Source organism: Manis javanica, chromosome 11 (genome assembly GCF_040802235.1).
Source record: "Manis javanica isolate MJ-LG chromosome 11, MJ_LKY, whole genome shotgun sequence".
NCBI lineage: Eukaryota > Metazoa > Chordata > Mammalia > Pholidota > Manidae > Manis > Manis javanica.
Genome location: NC_133166.1, coordinates 37,639,725 through 37,658,036, shown reverse-complemented (window position 1 = coordinate 37,658,036; position 18,312 = coordinate 37,639,725). Strand labels below are relative to the sequence as shown.

General features: G+C 51.0%; 2 protein-coding genes across 9 annotated transcripts in view; one reads left to right on the top strand and one right to left on the bottom strand.

Annotated features, from left to right (window-relative positions):
* Positions 1-18,312, top strand: part of ABCC8 (ATP binding cassette subfamily C member 8) — a 72,925-nt gene that overhangs the window by 26,033 nt on the left and 28,580 nt on the right. For all 8 annotated transcript variants that reach the window (XR_012122626.1, XM_073216282.1, XM_073216279.1 and 5 more), the window contains exons 9-16: positions 2,701-2,835; positions 3,159-3,321; positions 12,062-12,102; positions 13,300-13,445; positions 14,962-15,067; positions 15,230-15,346; positions 15,710-15,785; positions 16,513-16,618. Coding sequence is in view for 7 of the 8 variants with exons in the window: in XM_073216282.1 (XP_073072383.1) it covers positions 2,701-2,835; positions 3,159-3,321; positions 12,062-12,102; positions 13,300-13,445; positions 14,962-15,067; positions 15,230-15,346; positions 15,710-15,785; positions 16,513-16,618 (890 nt within the window). In the remaining variant the exon portion in view is untranslated. The remainder of the gene's footprint in view (positions 1-2,700; positions 2,836-3,158; positions 3,322-12,061; positions 12,103-13,299; positions 13,446-14,961; positions 15,068-15,229; positions 15,347-15,709; positions 15,786-16,512; positions 16,619-18,312) is intronic.
* The window catches only part of NCR3LG1 (natural killer cell cytotoxicity receptor 3 ligand 1), a 62,878-nt gene continuing 58,030 nt past the window's right edge, over positions 13,465-18,312 (bottom strand). The window contains exons 4-5 of the mRNA XM_037026854.2: positions 15,802-15,851; positions 13,465-13,601 (exon numbers count right to left, since the gene is read on the bottom strand). Coding sequence (XP_036882749.1) covers positions 15,835-15,851 — 17 coding nt within the window. The 3' untranslated portion in view covers positions 13,465-13,601; positions 15,802-15,834. The remainder of the gene's footprint in view (positions 13,602-15,801; positions 15,852-18,312) is intronic.

Below are 18,312 nucleotides of genomic sequence, written 5' to 3'. Positions count from 1 at the left end.
CTCCACTCTACCGAGGAGGGCTGGTGACTATGGAAGTTATAGAAGGGCCTAGAGAGCTCATCTCATACGTCACCAGCCATCTATCCACAAGAACCTTTTCTGCTGTGTCCCCTTGAATAGCCTGTTTTGAAAAATTTTGTTATTGGTATTAGCTGCTGCATTGTTACTGGCATTATCATTCATAATGTTCCTTGCACATACATCATTGCCAACTATAGTAGTAACTAATAACCCCTGCCCCAACCTCTCTCACTTGTATAACTAACCCTCACAACACTGTGGGGAGGGGAGCAGGGTAGGAATTATTATCTCCATTAATTACTTGCCTCTGCTTACTTATCAGGAAGTATCATTTGGTTTTCCACTTTTAATTCTTCAAAGACTGGGCTTTGCCACTTCTAGCCTTGACCAGCCCCCAAGACGCAGTGTTACCACCCAAAGCTGATACAATCCTTTCCACCCACTCAGGACTCTGTGTGCAGCCTGGAAGGCTTTTGATAATATTGAAATTAGCTCAAGAGCCCCATTCCTTTGTCCCCATGGGCTCTCCTTGGTTTGCAATCTCCTTTTGGTCACTGTACTTTCTTTTCATAAGAGCTTTATTGAGATATAATTCACCCAGTTAAAGTACAAAAATTCAGTGGGGTTTAGCATCTTTGCGGAGTTGTGCAAATACCTTCACAATTTTAGAACATTTTCAACACCCCAAAAAGAAACCCAAACCCTTGGGCAGTCACTCCTCATCCTTCCCCCAACCCTAAGAAACCACCAATCTACATACACTTTTAAAATCCAATGAAACCTTCTCAGCAAAACAAATGTGCATTCAAATAATTTGCCAACTATTTCAGCTGATTGTAGCTAATGGGCTCAGTGTTAAGGAACTAGAGTGGGCACTTCCTTGATTCCTCACCCCATGGGTATCAGAGGCCTGGAGAGGGCAGGGGCCTTACTCCAGGCCCCAGAGTGGGTTGGTAGCAGCACCACACTCATGGATCATCTTTCTGTGGTTCCCTAGTGACAGGGCGTAAGACCTGTTTATTTGTTTTTACGAAGGAGAGTCAGCCATCTTGCATGTATCTCCAACTATGTGCCAGGCACTATTCTAGGTGCTTATCATATATGTTCATTTAATTTGCACAGCAGTCTTGCTAAGTGGGCATTGAAATCATCATTTGAAAGATAAAGAAGCTGACAATCAGGAAAGTTAAGTAACTTGCCCAAAATGCACAGCAGTAAGTGCTGGAACTTCATTCAAAGTCAGGGCTGCAGACCCTGGGGACTGTGATCTCCCACTATTACCCAAGATTGCTTCCTAACTTATAAATGGGGGACAAAATAGTCCTTTTGTTCCCCACACTTGCTTCGCACACTCAGAATCCCTGATTTCTAGTATGTTTTCCTGTGGGGTCCACTCAGACCCCTGCAGAAGAGAGGAGTGGACAGAAGGGTCTTGGCGGGGGGGTTGGGGCACACTGCAAGGGGTGGCAGAGCATGAGGGGGAGCCTGGCAGCACTTGGAGGTGATGGAGGTACAAGCACCAACCCCAGCAGGTGCCCTGACGGGGACTCTGGGAATGCTCTGGAGCTTCCTTGGTGTCTGACTGTACCTAAGCTGCTAAAAGAAGCTCTGCTTGCCTCCATATAAGAACAATTAGTGAAAAGACTGAATGCCAGAGATAATTTTCCAGGAGAGTAATAGGAGTGGCCCCCAGCAGGAGCAGGAGTTTGTTCTTCTCTTAATGTGCTCCTCTGCCCATCCATGCCAGCATTTAACATCAGTTAAACACTGGGAGGTGGGTGAAGAAGGGGCCACTTAGCAGCTGCTAAGAACTTGCTAATACAGGAGGCAGTCTGCAATTAGCAGAAATTACACACTCTTCTGCCCTTGAGGTGGTGCAAGGAGCCTACTGCCCTTTTGGTGTAGGGCTCAGGGATTGTAGGTCCAACCCAACTGAGCCCATTAGCTACAATCAGCTGAAATAGTTGGCAACCCAATTGAAAACATTTTTGTTTTCAATTAAGGAAGACAGTGCATCTGTTCCTCTAGAATAAGCCCTGAATTTTGAGGTGCCTGCCTTTGAAGCCAAGCTGAGAAATTGTCACCTTGATGCTTTGGGGGCTGGCAAGAGCATTTACACTTCTCATAAATATTCAGAAGCAGGCAGTCATTTACATAACACTAGCAGCAGAATGAATTCTCTATTCAGAGGATACTTGCCAGGTTCACTAAAAATTAAAGACACTGGGAGCATAAGAATGAAAAGTAAACTCTGGGACCCTGGACTGGTTTTGTCTGGTATGGATGCAGCCATGTCCCTTTGCTCATGTGTCACTTTTTTCCAATGAGAGGGAAACATCAGCCTTGATAGCCAGCAAACAGAAAAGGTGCTGTCACACGCATTGTGCAACCTCAGCTCTGAGGCTTCCATCTGGAAAGGAGACTTGGAGTCAGCAGGCTTGCAGATAAATGCAGTTAGTTACCAGCCCAGAAACTCTGCTTGTGGGAGAGCCCATCATGCTAATCCCTCTTTCTGAAATTGCTTTGTCACACCTCATCCTCTACCTCCCAAGGCAATTTGGAAACCTGGGCACCAAGGCATGTCCCTCACTAGGGAACTGGGGAAGGAGGGACTTTGCCAACACCCCCTGGTGGGGCAGCCACCAAGTCGAAGGGAACTCATCCCATGACCCCCCTCAGATCATCGTGGGTGTGATTCTCCTGTACTACATCCTCGGAGTCAGTGCCTTAATTGGAGCAGCTGTCATCATTCTACTGGCCCCTGTCCAGTACTTTGTGGCCACCAAGCTGTCCCAGGCCCAGCGGAGCACACTGGTGAGTGCCCCCAGGTGTGCACATGTCCTTTTTTCCCATCTGTCTCCCTTGTGCCTGCTTACTCTGTCTCCCCTCACACCAGCAGGTCTCCTCACTCTTCCCCAGATGCCACCAAACAGCCATCCATACACATCCACACTATCACTGACCTTGAGCAGGTCACTCCATCTCTCCAGGCCTCAGTTTCTTTGTCTGTGATATGGGATTAATGGAGAAGGTGGGGAGCATCCCTGCGGGGACAGGAGCTGGACATAGACCTGGCTCCTTCCTCTTGGGTGGGACAGGGTCAGAGGAAACTTCTCTAACTCAGTCACCCCTGACAGGAATACTCCAATGAGAGGCTGAAGCAAACCAATGAAATGCTCCGCGGTATCAAGCTGCTCAAGCTGTACGCCTGGGAGAACATCTTCCGCACACGGGTGGAGATCACCCGCAGGAAGGAGATGACCAGTCTCAGAGCCTTCGCCGTCTACACCTCCATCTCCAGTGAGTCCATCCCAGGCAGCCCGCCCTGATTAGGACAGGGCATCAGGGCTTGGGTGACGGGACAGGGGTGGTAGAAGTGGGAGGCTTGGAGATCATTCAATCGAGGCAAGTATTAAACTGTTTCTGGGGACAGAGCCCCCAGAAATCAGTGTTCTTCAGTCGTTTATCCAGCAAATATGTACTGAGAACCTGTTATGTGTGGGACCCCATCCTGGCCCTCAAGATACAGTGATGGGAAAGACAGATGAGACTTTTATATGCTGTTGAACTGGTATGTTTTTGAGAGGCAGCAGTAAAAGAATAAATAACAATTTTGAATTCTCCTAAGTGTGAGGACTTGTTAGCAGTAAGACAGACTGGGTTTCCACTGTCCTGAGGAAGGGAGCTTCCTTCCACCTGGGGCTACGAGGAGAAAGGCTCTCTTTAAAAAACAGAAGTTCAAGCTTGAGGTACTCCCAAGTCCCAAAAAGGGACTGAATTTACACTAACAAGGTGGTGTAGAAACCCCAAGCCCAGTATACATAGAGGGGACAAAAGACCAAAACTGGTAAAACTCCTAGGGTCCCAGGAGACACGCATATTAAAACCACTTTCCAGAGACTCCAGTGGCAAACACTTCTGTTGAACAATGAGCTAATAATAAAGAAAGAAAAATCCACCAGAGAAAAATATACCACCAGAGAAAGAGTCAGCAAATGGAAAAACGGGGTAATTAGCTCCTCAATACCTGGAAATGATAGAAGAGTCTGAAAGAGATACTAAAAAAGTATGCTTAAAAAAATTAAAGAGCTAAGGGGAAGTATAAAACCCACAAGACAAAACAGAAAAGTATCGGGGGGAAAGGGAACCAAAAGAAGTTCTAGAAGGTGACCATGTAGTCATGGAGGTTAATTCTGTGGACAGTAGTGCCAGGTCAGAGTCCGAGCTGATGGCAGGCAGGCGTCGGTGGAGCCCCCACCCAGCTTATCCAGCAGTTGGTCTAGTGGCTCCACGGCCCCATGGCAGTTCCTGCCCACGTGCATAATTGGATGTAGATATTTAGCAGCCTGCAGACCTCACACTGGTTCCCTGAGCTGTCCAGTTAAGAGCCTTTCTGGTAGGAAGGGCCACGTGGAAACCCCCAGAGAGAAAAAACAAAAAGGAAACAGAAAACAACTCAGTGTGCAGGTTGAAGAATTAACATGGTTGAAGAGAAAAAATGCATGAATTGTAAGACAGATGTGGAAATCGCACAGAATGTGGCAAGGAGAGATAAATGGGAAGTTCTCTGCAAGTTGGGAGAACCATTTTGAAGATGGGAAATTGAGGCCAGAGGGGGGTGTCTTCCTGAGGTCATTCCTGAGGTTAATAGCAGGACTCAGACTAGAGTCTCTTAACTCCTGGCCTCGTGCAGTTTTCCACATGAGGAGATAGCTGGGAACCCATGTGGGTGGGGTAAAGAAAACTTAGTGGGGCACCATTTTCAGGCTATTTCCTTTGGGTAGAAGAAAAACAAGCTAGAATGTGCTCTGATGGGTATGGGAAATAGCGGAGAAAATTAGGACAGACAAACACTCCTGACCACATCCCTCGGCTGAAGTTGCCAGGAAGAAACGCCCTGTGGTGGGCGACAGTGGAGGGTGTGCTGGCTGTGCCTCCCAGTTAGGCTCAGGGAGACTGAGGCGCTCACTCAGGTCATGTGTGCTCCTACTTCCTGGAGAGGGTCAGGCAGGGCTGGGTGACCAGCACCCAACATGAAGGCCCTCACAGGGTGGGCCTTGCTCTGAGCACCTGGAGTGTCCTGCCTCCCTGTGTCCAGCCAGACCCCAGTGCCCTGTGCCTCAGGTGGGGACCCAGGTCCAGTCAGCAGTGGCCAGGCCGCCCACTGTCCATGGCACCAGTCATGTTGTCTTTCTGCAGAAAGTCCTGCCAGGATCTGATTTTCTCAGAATGGAGCTGGGCACATGGCAGGCAGCCATTTCTCCCGGGATTCCTTACCAAGGCACTCCAGGTTCCTGGTCTCCCCTTTACCTTCAGCCCTGACCCTGTGATGCTCCAGGCCTCTGAGCACTCCATAGAACAGGAGACATTGGGAAGGACTATCAGGAGCTCAGAGAGACCAGAGTCCATAGCCCTCGGCCCTCTTCATCCTCCTCTCTGCCAGCTCTGCCTGCCCCTGGGCCTGCTTGTGGTAACAGTAACCCCACAGGGCGTCTGCACAGCCCCCTGAGTTAAGGCACCTGCTTTCCAAACATGCCATCAGTGGAAACAGCTGCTGAGCTGGGGGAGGGCTTCCCCCTACAGCCAGGGGCCTTCCTCTCCCAGCAGTAACATGGCAGCTCACCGGGGCTGCCGTGGAAGAGAGGGACAGGGCGCAGTGAGGAAACTGGGGGTCCTGGGACCTAAGATTCCTGGGGCTAAAGTAGGCACACCTTGGGTCATGCTTTCAGGAAATGTATGCTCATTTCCTGCTTTCTGAACTGCAACTTAGGATGTGTTTTCCTATGTAAACAATATCATAAGATGCCTAGGTTCCCAGGCTAGCCCACTGAAGCCTAGGTGCTCTTTGTCTCATAAGACACTCAGAAGACAAGCCCTGGCTTTGTGAAGGGCTGGGGACCAGCAGGGCATGGGGAAAGGAGAGTCCAGGCTGCCAGAGGCTGAGATGAGGGGAAGGAGTGAGGGGCTCTGCAGCCAAGCAGGGCCCCTCAGGACTCAGTGGCCTTGAAGTATAAACAGAGAAGCCCAAGCTGGTCCCTGGAAGAGGGCAGTGGGGAGGGAAAGGGAAGCACCCTTGAGGAGAGCTTTGAAAGCCAAGTGCTGTTTGCTCAGTGTTTGCTCTTCCTGGGATGGGTTTATGGGCTGTGGAGCGGGAAAGGTGGGAGCACCCGGCTGCAGGTGTATGCGTTGAGCGCGTTTATGGCCTCCCGGACTTCCTGCCTTCTGCTCTCTGTCACCAGGGATCAGGACACAGGCCATTAAGCTTGAGGTAATGGGGCATCTTTCATGCTCATGCCTGGCACCACCATGGGGTCCTGGCACCGCAGAGGAGGCCCGAGAGTCATGTTCCCGGGTGGGGCCCATCCTGGTGCTGCCTCCCGGGCTTTCGGTGCAAGCGAGCTTCGAATGCCAGGCCGTCAGCCTGGCCGGCCGACCAGGTTACACGACACTCCATCTGATGGTCTCCCCAGTGGCACCACTGAGAACTCCTGTGTGTGGAACCCTCAGCTAGTGCACGGCAGGGCCAGCCGGGGTATTGAGAAAGCAATGGGTTTAGTTTCCCCACCATCAAAATCCAGCATCTGCATTTCCTCTGGAAGGAAAACAGATGTAAGTTACTGGGTGGGACTGAGTGGGTGCAGCACTGTGTGCCCAGCCCCTGTGCTTAGCGTCAAGATGAATGAGAGACAATTAGATATCCTTCCTATTCTCAAGGAGTTTGTGCTCTGCTGAGATGTCAGAGCTAACATACATGAGACAGTGTGGTAGGGAGCTCTAACCTTTGTGGACCTGCTTTGTGCTGGCTGCCTAGCAAGCCTGACGTCACTTAATCCTCATAACTCTCTTGTGAGCTGTGTGGCTCTATTGTCCCATTTTACAGCAGAGAAGACTGAGGCTCAGTGAGTGAAATGACTCACTTAGGCCCTTAGCCAGAAAATGACAGAGAACAGAGAAGAAGGAAGCCCTTGTGGACTGCGAGTTCACAGAGCTTCATGCAAGAGGAGGCCTAAGCTAGGCAGGATTTCAGTGATTAGAAGGTGAAATAGAAAAAAGCTGGTAGAAGTGCTGTAGCCACTCTCCTTAGAATTCAGTTTAATCTTTATTTCCTTGCAGAAGCAGCATAGGTCTGGGTGTTTGAGGACAAGCTTTGCAGAAGTGATCCAGGAGTCCTAGGCCCCAGCAGTCAACCAGCCAACATGCTGCAGTTGCTTCTGTCGTTCCAGCAGAGCCCGCTCCCGAGCCTTCTCGGTGCCAGACTCTGCTGAGGCTCTGGACTTGACAGAGGAGTCAGGCATGGTGCTCACCCTTAGGCTTGTTGGAGACCAGGCTGTGGACAGTGGCTGTGCGTGTGGTCAGAGCCACAGCGTCTGGTCCGATGCCCTGCTTTCTTTTTTGTGATACTCACCTGGCCTTGGCCTCTTTTGCTTCTCTCATTCACTTATCTAATAAATGTTCACCTACTATGTGCCAGGCCCTGCACTAAGAATGGGGCATGTGATGGTCTCTGCCTGCAGGTTTAAAGTCTCATAGAGAGCCACACATGCAACTGTGCCATGAGTGACAGGCGCAGAAAGGGGTCTGGGCTCCCATAAAAGTTGTACGCAATCCAGTCTTAGGGATGATGAGTCACGGAAGCACAGTGCAGGCTTGTGACGCTGAAGGATGACTACAGGTTAGCCAGGTGAGGGGGGGGGATGTTCCAGGCACTAGAACTGAGAAGGATGGGAGTATGTTCAAGACTCGAACATAATTTAGCAAGAGAGGTAACAACAAGTGCAGACCAGGCAGGACTTGGGTTTTCTCCTGAGGCAGGGTGGCCATTGAAAGGGTCTAAGTAAAGAAAGGATGTGTTTGCCCTCTCTTCCGGTGCTTTGTGGTCAGAGTCTTCCCTCTTCCTAATGGGGTCTGAATCACAATGAGGTGGGTGAGTGTGGCTGGCCTACTACTGCATGCTCATAACACAAAGCAAAGCCGGAACCCAACTGTGCCATGGGTAAGGCTGAGGGGTGGGCCGGATGGTGCGGGTGACCCAATTCACAAGGTGCTCAGCACCTGCCCCTCTCCACAGCCAGGGCCCAGCTCTTCTTGGCAAGTCTTATGCTTCCTCTCTCCTCCTTGGTGGAGGCCCTGACTCAGAACAGCATCAGGGGACAAGGTTACCTCCAGAACGGGTCCCCCTTCCTTCTCCAGTTTCTCTGAACTTCTTCACTGTCTGCCCTCCCCTCTGCCAGCTGGTGCAGCCACAGGCATTGCTGATGCATATCCTGGCCTGCTTGGGCAGAGAGGTGGCTCAGACAGAGCTGGGAGGTTCATAAGTTAAGGGGCAGAAATCAGGGTGACTGCAGGCCTCTCACCATGCTCCCTCTGCTGCCAGCAGCAGACACACCATTAACCCCTTCCCTCCCCCCTCTGTTGCCTTGGCTATCGGACTGAATGGGAAATGGCCCTGTGTACTTCCAAACACACTGCCCCTCCCTGCAGGTGCACCCTGAGGGGTAGGCCCAGGCAGTGAGCCTGCAGCTTCTCCCCTGGCCTTTTATGCGGACAAAGCTGAAGTTGGCCAGAAGCACCGATGGCTAGCTATGCCTCCCTGACACAGGGCTTCTGAAATATTTACTGGTGCTTTGTACATGAAAAGCTGGTTTTGAGGAGCCAGGCCAGCTTCCACAAGGCCAGGCAGCATTCCTTGGGCAAAGCCAGGGCGAGTGGTGACCTGAGCTCTGGATTTCAGCTGATGTGTTATTTTGTTTTGTTTTGGGGTACTTAGGAAAAGCTGGCATAATCGTTCAGTACTATGCCCCCAGAATCCAGAACAATGTTGGGAACAGGGGAGACCCTCAGAAAAGATTTTTGAATGAATGACTCTTAAAGGCTATTGGGGTGGGGGCGCTAAGCCATACCTGTGAATATCCCTGCACCATCATAGGAGGTGGCCTTCAGGCTGGCCTGCATGCACCTGAACTCCCGTCACGGCCTCATGCTCACACGTGTTGTGGCCTGCTGCTTCCACTTGGTGCTCTTCAATAGTATTTTTTGCCCCCTAACGTTCAAGATTTGAGCACTGTCATGTTTTCTTTTTGGTAGATCAAGTCAGAGTGAGTCAGCCTACCCCAAAGTTGAAGTGAAATCTATTTTTGGTCATATTTCCCACCCCTCCACTACCTTTAAGGTCTTATTGGGCCTTATGTTGTTCAAGAGAATGGCCGAGGCCACAGATCATCAACCCATGACCGATGGGATACCCAGCTCCCTTTCCCTCACCTGTGGGATTTTGGGGTGTCTGCTGAGCTCAAAGAGGTGCCAGAGCCTCTAGCATCCCAGGCCTCCCAGACTCTGGTCCTGACATCCCCACATCTACCCCAGGGTCCAATGGGCTAATCTTCAGAGAGGGCTTTAAAACACAAGCAACCAGTGATTCCATTTCCCCAACCCCCACCTCAAAGGGGACCTAGAGCTTCCTGAACAAAGGGCAGCCTTCCAGGGGAGGATAAGGGAAATGGAAAATTACATTTTCATTCTTTAGCATCTCCAAACAAGAGCCAGAATGAGACAGAAATAAATTATATCATATGCATTCTCATGTTGCTGCATAAGCTTCAGAATGCTCATTTTTAAATTTATTTATAGGTTGTCTCGTTCCTGAAGGGAGTTCAGGCAGCTACAAGAATAAAGATAACAAAATAGAAAAAATTTAAATTGAAAAAAATTGCACCCAGGAAAAACATGCAGTAGAACAAGATGTCAATTATCACACATTTTCTGCCTGCAAACTCCCCCTAGAGTTGACATGCTACAGATACAAAAATAGCCCCTCCTGTTGGATATTGCGTTTATTTCATTTCGGTGATTTTTTGCTGTGGTTGTGGTTTGGTTTTGCTGTGACAGATACTGCAGCTGACACCATCTTGCTGAGGGCTTTGTGCTTCTCTTGAACGATAATTCAAGAGAAATTCTCAGGAGAGGGATTATAGGATCAGAAGGCCTGAACTGTGTGGCTCTAGCTACAAGGCACCAGATTGCTTTCCAAGCACAACTGCGCTGATTTACAGTCTACCTGGGAGCTGATTCTTTAGCTGGGAGTTGAGCCCCAGAATGTGTCTGAAAGTCTTGGCCTGGGGCAGGGGTTGAGGGGTGGTGCACAGGTGCCTTCTGTCACTTGAGCCCCCTCTCTTCCATAATTGATGGGAATGCGCAGGAGAGGAACTGGAGGCCCCTACCCTGAGGGAGCTCCCTGGAACGACTGGCCCTGGAGGGTGGGGGCCCGGCTGCCTCCTCTTTAGAGCTGTATGTTTGGTGAGGCTCAAGGGGCCTGGGCCTCACACACGTCCTCCTTCCCCTCCTCCTCTTCAGCCAGTGATCACTGTAGTGCGTCTTATGTCTCAGGTCTAGGTCCCTTAGACTGTAGGAAAATCAATAATGTTTACACTGCCTGCTGCCAGAGACTACAAGGGAGGGCTGTGGCATTGTGCTGGGCACCTAGAGACCATGAAGCCTTCCTCAGGAAAGCAGCTAAGGCCTAGTGTTGTGTGATACTGGTGTTGACGAAAATCTCTGTGATCAGAGAGATTGGCAGTGCCCCAACAGCTCCACCGGTATCTCCTCCATGAGACTGGAGCTGTCCAATGGCAGGGGCTATGTCTCCTTCATCAGAGGAGGAATTCCCCAAAAATGGGCACAATGTCTTTCTTATCTGCTTGGGAACTCCCTGGGGGCATGTTCTGCATCCCCATCATCTCAGGGGCTTCCTGAGAGCACAGTTCTGTCTCCTTCCTCAAACTAGGACCTCCCTGAGGGCAGGGGCCATATCCATCCACCTGCTTGGGGTTCCACACCACACACTGTGTGTACACGGGGTGGTGCTGGACTCGTGGAATAAGTGGACAGTCAGCTTCTTGGAATGGTGTTGACCACCTGACACTTCAGAATGTCAGTGACTTCAGTATTCATTAGACAGGGACCCATGCACAGGCTGAGCCCTAGGCCTTTGGCTCCTTCTGCTTCAGTTTGGCTGATTATAGAACCAGACTCTTTTCTGGGCTGGCCTGGAAGAGGCTTCTGGAAGGAAAAAGGATGAGATGGAAAAGTGGCAGTGAGGACGGCCATCTCTTACTTTGGAAGGACTGCTCTCTCTGGAAGTTCAGGACCCCATGCCCAGACCTTGAGCATCTCACACCTCGGGCCAGAGGAGCAGTGATCTTTGGAGCAGGGTGCAGCTAATCGCCCATGCAATGTGATATTCAGGCAGCACCTAGGGCTCACAGAGCCTGGGCCCTGTATCATCTTCTCTCACCTTGGAGGGAAGCAGAGTAGTATGTGAACCAGTAAGTACAAGTTTACAAAAATCAGGTGAAGAAACTGAGGCATAGGGAAGGTAGTGACTTGCCCACGGTTACAAAGCTTATACCTACAGGAACTTCACCCTTCTGTCACTTTAGGTCCAGCTCTTTTTACTCTCTGGGGTTCCTACTGAAGAGTCTGAGGGTCCACTAAGCAGAATAAGGAGGAGACCTCTGTTGTAGCAAACCAACTGCCCCATGTAGGTAGGGACTCTAAGCCTTAAAGCTAAGGAAGTCCCTATTTTAAGCTCTCCTTAGTCACTATACCTCAGTGTGAATGCATTTGAAGATTAGGAAGCCTGTAAGCCTCAGAGAGAGCCTGGCTTGGGAGGATGCAGGGACCAAAGGCAAAAAAGAGTAGCAGCTTGGTGCCCCAGAAACTCATGCAGGTAGCCGCCTCACCAATCCCTTCTCCCACCACATTCTCCAGGGGCTTCTTTTACACTGTCCCATAGAGCAGAAGAAGAATGTTTAAGCCTTTATTTAAGAGCTTAAGTCTCAGAACTGGGACAAGGTCCTGAGGAAAACAAAATAAGGAGCTGGAAGTGCTGTAGGGCTAGAGTTCTGCCGCTGCTCTACCCCAGTGCTAGCCCACAGGCGAGGAAAAAGATCCCATAGGCTGCCCCACAGCTAGCCTACCCTGGACAGCTTCATTTTCAGCTCTCATCTCTCCCACTAAACCTCCCTTTGTGCTTCCTCTGCAGTTTTCATGAATACGGCCATCCCCATCGCAGCTGTCCTCATCGTAAGTGGGGTCCTGTCTCCATCTCCTGGCAGGGAGGGGGGAAGGAGTCTTTAGTGAGAGGCTGCCCAGGCTCTGCCTTCCTGTGCAGGAACTTCGGAAGATGGGCTCAGCAGTTGGGGCTGAAATTAAGGCAATGGGTTGAGAGTCTATATACAGAGTGGGTCCCTCTCCCTGACTCCATATAGGCAGGGGCTTTTGCCTCTGGGCCTGGAAGACCTGAAGCTTAGTCTTTAAAGAAATTAAACTTTATTTTTAAAATAGCTATCAAACTTTTTAGTTATAAAAGTGAAATATGTTTATTATAGAAATGTTGGACAATTCAGAAAGGAAATGGCTAAGAGAATTTAAATCTCCCATAATCCCACTGGAAGCATCTTTAATGTATTTCTTTCCAGTCTTTTCTTTAGGCACATAATATGACACTTTTACAAAAATAGGACTGTGCTGCTCATGCAGTTTTGCCACCTCCTTTTTTTAAGAATTCAAAAATATGGCACAAACAGTTCTCCACGTTAAGTATTACAGTGCAGGTTTCTAAAGCGATTTTGACCAAAGCTGTGTGAGTTCAGCAGTGGGGGCCCAGAGTGTGCCCCTCCAGAAAGGTCTGGGCCCCCACAGGCCCACAGCCCCTTCACCCAGGGCTCCCATCCCCGGCTGCTGTGAAGGCCACAGTTCTTTAAAAAGATGCCTCTGTTTCCCCCGGGACTAGTGTCCCTGAGCTGTGCTAGTGCACAGCCTATCAGGCTCACTTGGGGATTCACTTCCGACATGATTTATTGGGCTGGTTCCGGCGTGGCTCCTTGAGGAGCTCTGGATAACAGGCTGCTGAGCCAGCCCGGTTGTGGGGCAGCCACAGAGAGGAGGGGGTTTGTGATGATCGTGTTTACATTTTCCCCACCTGAGGACTGCTGTCTGAGGAGAAGGCAGGGCCGGCCTAACCTAATCCTCTCTGGTCATTCCTGGCAAGGATGGGGCAGGACAGGGAGGGAGTGGCCCCAGCCCCCCCAGCTTCGAGTCCTGAACTTTTTGGGGACATTTCCATGGGATGACCAGGACGATGAAGGTGTCCCTAGCCAAAAGTTCCCCCTGGGTGTCCTGTTCCAGCCCTCTCCTCTCTTCCCACGGGCTGAGGGCTACCACTGTGGGAGGGGCTCACGCTCAGAGTCACCCCCATCTCACTCGTGCCTCTGTCCACAGACTTTCGTGGGCCACGTCAGCTTTTTCAAAGAGGCTGACTTCTCCCCCTCCGTGGCCTTTGCTTCCCTCTCCCTCTTCCACATCCTGGTCACACCGCTGTTCCTGCTGTCCAGTGTTGTCCGGTCTACAGTCAAAGCTGTAGTCAGGTGAGAGGAGGATGCAGCAAGGGCCCTGGATGGGCAGCCCCGGGGCTGGCTCCGGGCGCCGCTGCGAGCTCAGCTCTTTGGTCCCAGGACATACTTCTTCATTGATCTGTACCTTGCTGAAGCTGATCTTGCTGATGTCACCTCCAAGAAAACACTCTAAAAAAAATTCATTGTGGAGCAAGATTGGTATATCCTCATGAATTCTATCCATTGGTCCTAGTTCTGCCCTCCAGAGACACACAGAATGAGCTCCATACCTCCCCTCAGACTGCAAAATGTTTGTCTTCCTCAGGCTGAACGTGGGTCCCAAAGCCTTCCCAGCCCTGAACAGCGAAGCAGCTTCCCCAACATGCCTGCGCACCCTGTCCCCAGTTGGCCTGCAGCTCTGCCAGGCCCCCACTTCCAAGCTCTAGAGCCCAGAGGGGACTCTGCCACTCTCTCAGAGGCATCACCCTCTTGGGAATGAAAGCCTGAAGGTAGAGGGCTCAGGCTTTGCCTGGAATATGAAGAACTCCTCAGGCCTCTGAAGTAGCTCCTTGAAGGCAAGGGCTTGTCATGTGTCTGGAGAGAGCTCACTCTGTCCTTTCCTGTTGCCAGTGGGAGCAGACAGAAACAAATGTCCTCCGTACCCCAGTCCCTTCAGCCTTGAGGAAAGGGATGCCCCTAGGCAGCTGGTAGGGAGGATTGGAATGAAGTAGCGGATGGAAGGAGCAGCTAATGCGAGGAAGCTCTGCAGAGGTTGAAGGATGGAAGGGGGCACCACTCAGCAAAATTGGGGTCAAAGGAGTATCTAACCAGGGAGGAGCAGGCTGGAAAAAATAACTCCTGTTTCCAGGGTTGGCTATGCTGACTCAGCTTTGTTGATTATGGTACTGTGACTTCTCATGATCGCCTCTTCTCCCCAGTCTCCCTCCAGCTTTGTGATTCTCTATAAACCACAGGTTCAAGGATGCTGCACCTGCTGGAAATCCCTTGCACTGATCCAGAAGCATTTCCATATGCAGTCACTTCTACTCTGTCACCAGAATAGCTGAGATAATGACACCTCCCCTGTTCCCCTCTCCCCCAGCAAGATTAAATTATGTGTTTAAAAAGCATTTAACACAGTGTCTGCATATAGTATATGCTCCATAAATATTAGCTATTGTTAATAACCAGTCCTAATCCTAACTAACCTTCACACTGACCAGCCTTTACTCTAACAGTAACTGATAAAGCCCAAACCAACCATCCTTCTGTCTAATCAACTTTACCATTAACCATAAACCTAACCAGTCCTGCCCTAATCCAGACCCTAAACCACTCCATCTGACAGGTCCACCCTAACAAATCCTGGTAGCACCTATTCCCCGACAGCGGATGCCCACTCGTCTGTCCCCCTTCAGTGTGGGCTTCATGAGGCCATGCCTCAGGACCCAGAATCTTCTCAGAGCGGCTTTCTCAGGTTGCCCCCTCCTTCCTCTTCCCTCCCTCTGCCCCGGCAGGGGTGAGGGGTGTCTCTGTGCTTCCTCTGCAGCGTGCAAAAGCTGAGTGAGTTCCTGTCCAGTGCAGAGATCTGCGAGGAGCAGTGTGCTCCCCGGGAGCCGGCACCCCAGGGCCAAGCCAGCAAGTACCAGGCGATGGTGAGTGCCCAGGCCTGCCCTTGCCACTCCCAGTGTTTTTCCCTAATGCCTGCAGCTTCTGCCTTGCTACTTCCTGCCACAGCCTTTCCTCAAGGAAGGAGGCTCCCTTCCCTGCACAGCTCCCAGCCCCAGGAGCCCTCACCTCCTCCTAACCACTCCCAGCCCCTCAAGGTTGTGAACCGCAAGCGTCCAGCCCGAGAGGATTGTCGGAGCCTCACTGGCCCACTGCAGAGGCTGGCCCCCAGTCCAGAAGGGAATACTGACAGCTGCTGTGTCCAGGTGAGTCCTAGGCCTGCCTCCCCACTCCTGTCCCCCAGTGCCAGCTTCAGGAAGACCGGAGACATGTGTGCAGAGTCCTGTGCCCCAGAGGTCACCTTGCCTGCCCATAAGGTCCCTAAGAGTCCTGAGACAAGGGACAAGTCTTCCATCTCTACCGAGGGGGAGAGTTCTCTCGGGGGAGGTGCCTGGGGCAGTGGTTGGCATGTGAAGGCTATTCCCCCACCCTGACCCTGTCCTGGAAGTCAGCCAAGGACTGAATCAGGGGTTTTTGGCTTTCATTGGGGGAGGGAGGCAAGAGACTGTTCGCTGAGAACCCAGCTGCCTTTCTGTTCTCTCCCGGGGGGTGGGGTGCCGCCGATGAAGATCATTGGAGGCTTCTTCACATGGACCCCTGATGGAATCCCCACACTGTCCAACATCACCATCCACATCCCCCGAGGTACAGCCCTGCTCACCTCTCCCTCGTGGGTTGGGGGCATCCTCCTGAGTCATGTCTGAGGTCCCACTGAAGGACATGGAGAGAAAAAGAAAAATCAGCACCTACTGAGTACTCTGTGTGCCCTCTTGAGTACGCTGGTGGAGCTGTGGTATACGAACGCTGGAGGGGATGGACTGCACCTGGAGGAGTTCTTGTGCTGGGTAGGAGGGCAGCGCAGGGACCCGCATGGCAGCAGGGCCTGGATGTCACACCATCTGTTGCAGACAGTTGGGTGCTTTGTGAAAAAGAAGAATAGACTGGAGCAACCAGAGAAGTTGTAGAAGAGGTGGGGTTTCTGAGAATGAGCAGGATCCCTCTGGCCACGTGGCAGGGCAGATGTTCTGGCAGAGCAGCCACACGAGCAAAGCACAAAAGTAGGATGGAGATAGGACACAGGTGGCCTTTGTGAGGACCACGAGGAGCTGGGTTCATGCTGGGGAGCTCTGGAACAGAGAAGGGAGGCTTTGGGAAGGGACAATGGAGGAAACACCTGGGGAACCAGAAGGAAGTTTTAGATTTCCAGGACAGGCTCGAGGGGGAAGGACTTCCTGGGGACTGTAGGAAGGAGGAAAATAAATGCAGGCCCGAGGGTTTGGTCTGTCTGTCTGTCTGTCTGTCTGTCTTTCTGGGTGGTGGTTGTTCAGACTCCCATCTGGCCCCACTCCCATCTGCCGCCATCCTCCTGCAGGCCAGCTGACCATGATCGTTGGGCAGGTGGGCTGTGGCAAGTCATCGCTCCTCCTAGCCACCCTGGGGGAGATGCAGAAGATCTCAGGAGCCGTCTTCTGGAACAGGTACTAAATGCATGCTCAGGGCTCAGTTAGTTGGGGGAGACTAACAGTGAGCAGGTGGGCACCCTTCTTTCAACCATCCTTCTCAGCTGAGGATGCAGCATGTATTTATTGAGCACCTACTGTATTCAGTGAGTACTCAACAAAGGCAGTTCATCATCATTCTCATGATCATCTTTAGTATTTATTAAACCCTTCCTATGTGCCAGGTACTTTGCTAAGTCCTCTGCACACATTATTTCATTTAATCCTTATGATTAAATAAGCCAGCAAGGTAAATTCTATTAACAGTTCTCATTTTATAGAGGAGGGTTAAATTCTTTGTCCTAATCCACACAGCTAATAGGTGGCAGAGCTGGAATTTTAACCCAATTCTGTTTGACTCCAAACCCCACGCTTACTCAGCTGCCAATCTGCCCAGTGTGGGGAACTGCACCATGAATCTCGGTTTCCAGCTTGCTCACCAGCAAAGCTGACACAGACCACTCTGCAGGTGTTTTCAGGAGCCAGAGGAACCCAGGCAAACGTGGGCTTCTGGGCAATGATTACTATCTTAATTAAAGAGCCAGAACCCCAAGCTGATTCAATCATGCATCTATTATTTATACTTACCTGCTTCCAAAAAGCACTTGAAAGTATGATAAAAGATACATATAAAATGGAAGCTTTTTAAAAAATAAGAAAAGAAGAGTAGAGAAACGCAGAGGTTGGAAAAGGTGTTCAGAAACCTGGCCAGAGGACAACTATTGCAGTCACATGTGACCTGGTTCAGAGCCCCTCAGCAGTCAAGGGAAACAGGGGACTGATAAAGGTTTGTAGAGTTGTTCAGGAATAAAGGTTGCAGCCAGTTCAATAGAGGGCAAGCTGCCCCTAGCAATCCTGTTAGGGGGAAATTATCAGACACGATGTCAGGTTTTTCATAAGCAGGAGCACAGAACTGAGCCCTATGTCTGGATACCCACATGCACCCCAACTTTCCTGCTTTTCTAGAATGTTCCTGAATTGTATAGCCAGGTGGGAAGTTTCCTTCCTCAGTGGGGCTGTGTGCTAGCAGACAAGCCCCTTGGGTTTCCCATAACCTCAGTCTCTAGAGCCTTAATTTCACTGGGGACCATGGTGGAGACAGAAGGGTCTCTGTCTCCATTCTCCATCTTATTTGGGAATTTCTCACAGCCTGACTGGGAAGATCCAGGCATTGGGTTTAGGATCACTTTGCCTTAAACTTTCCCTGGTAGTGATGTCCTCCAGGCCTTTGGAGTGAGGAGCTCTTGCCTGTTGGCTGACAATGTGTATCTGTGACAGGAAGACAGGAGCCCCCAGTGAACTGTGAACGAAAGAAAGCACCCAGTATTTATTGGGCATCTGCTATGGGCCAGGCCCTTTGCTAAACTCATAGTAAGCAGTACAATTAACAGTTAATTCTCCCACTAAGCCTCCCACTGGGTGTTATCACCCCATTTCACAGATGTAGGAACCGAGACCAAAGAGACTGGGTGACTTACTCGTCAGCATGGAGCAGGGATCCAAACCCCGGCTCTTTCCTCAAGCCTGCCCTCTGCCGCAGGCTGGGGTCCCCTGGGTCCCAGTTCCCTGTAGAGGGCAAGCTGGATCCTGGCCCTCTGAGGCAGGCCTTTTCCAGATGGGATTACAGAGCTGAAACTGGGGCTGCCCCAGATTCCCTTGTCTGTGCCCCACTT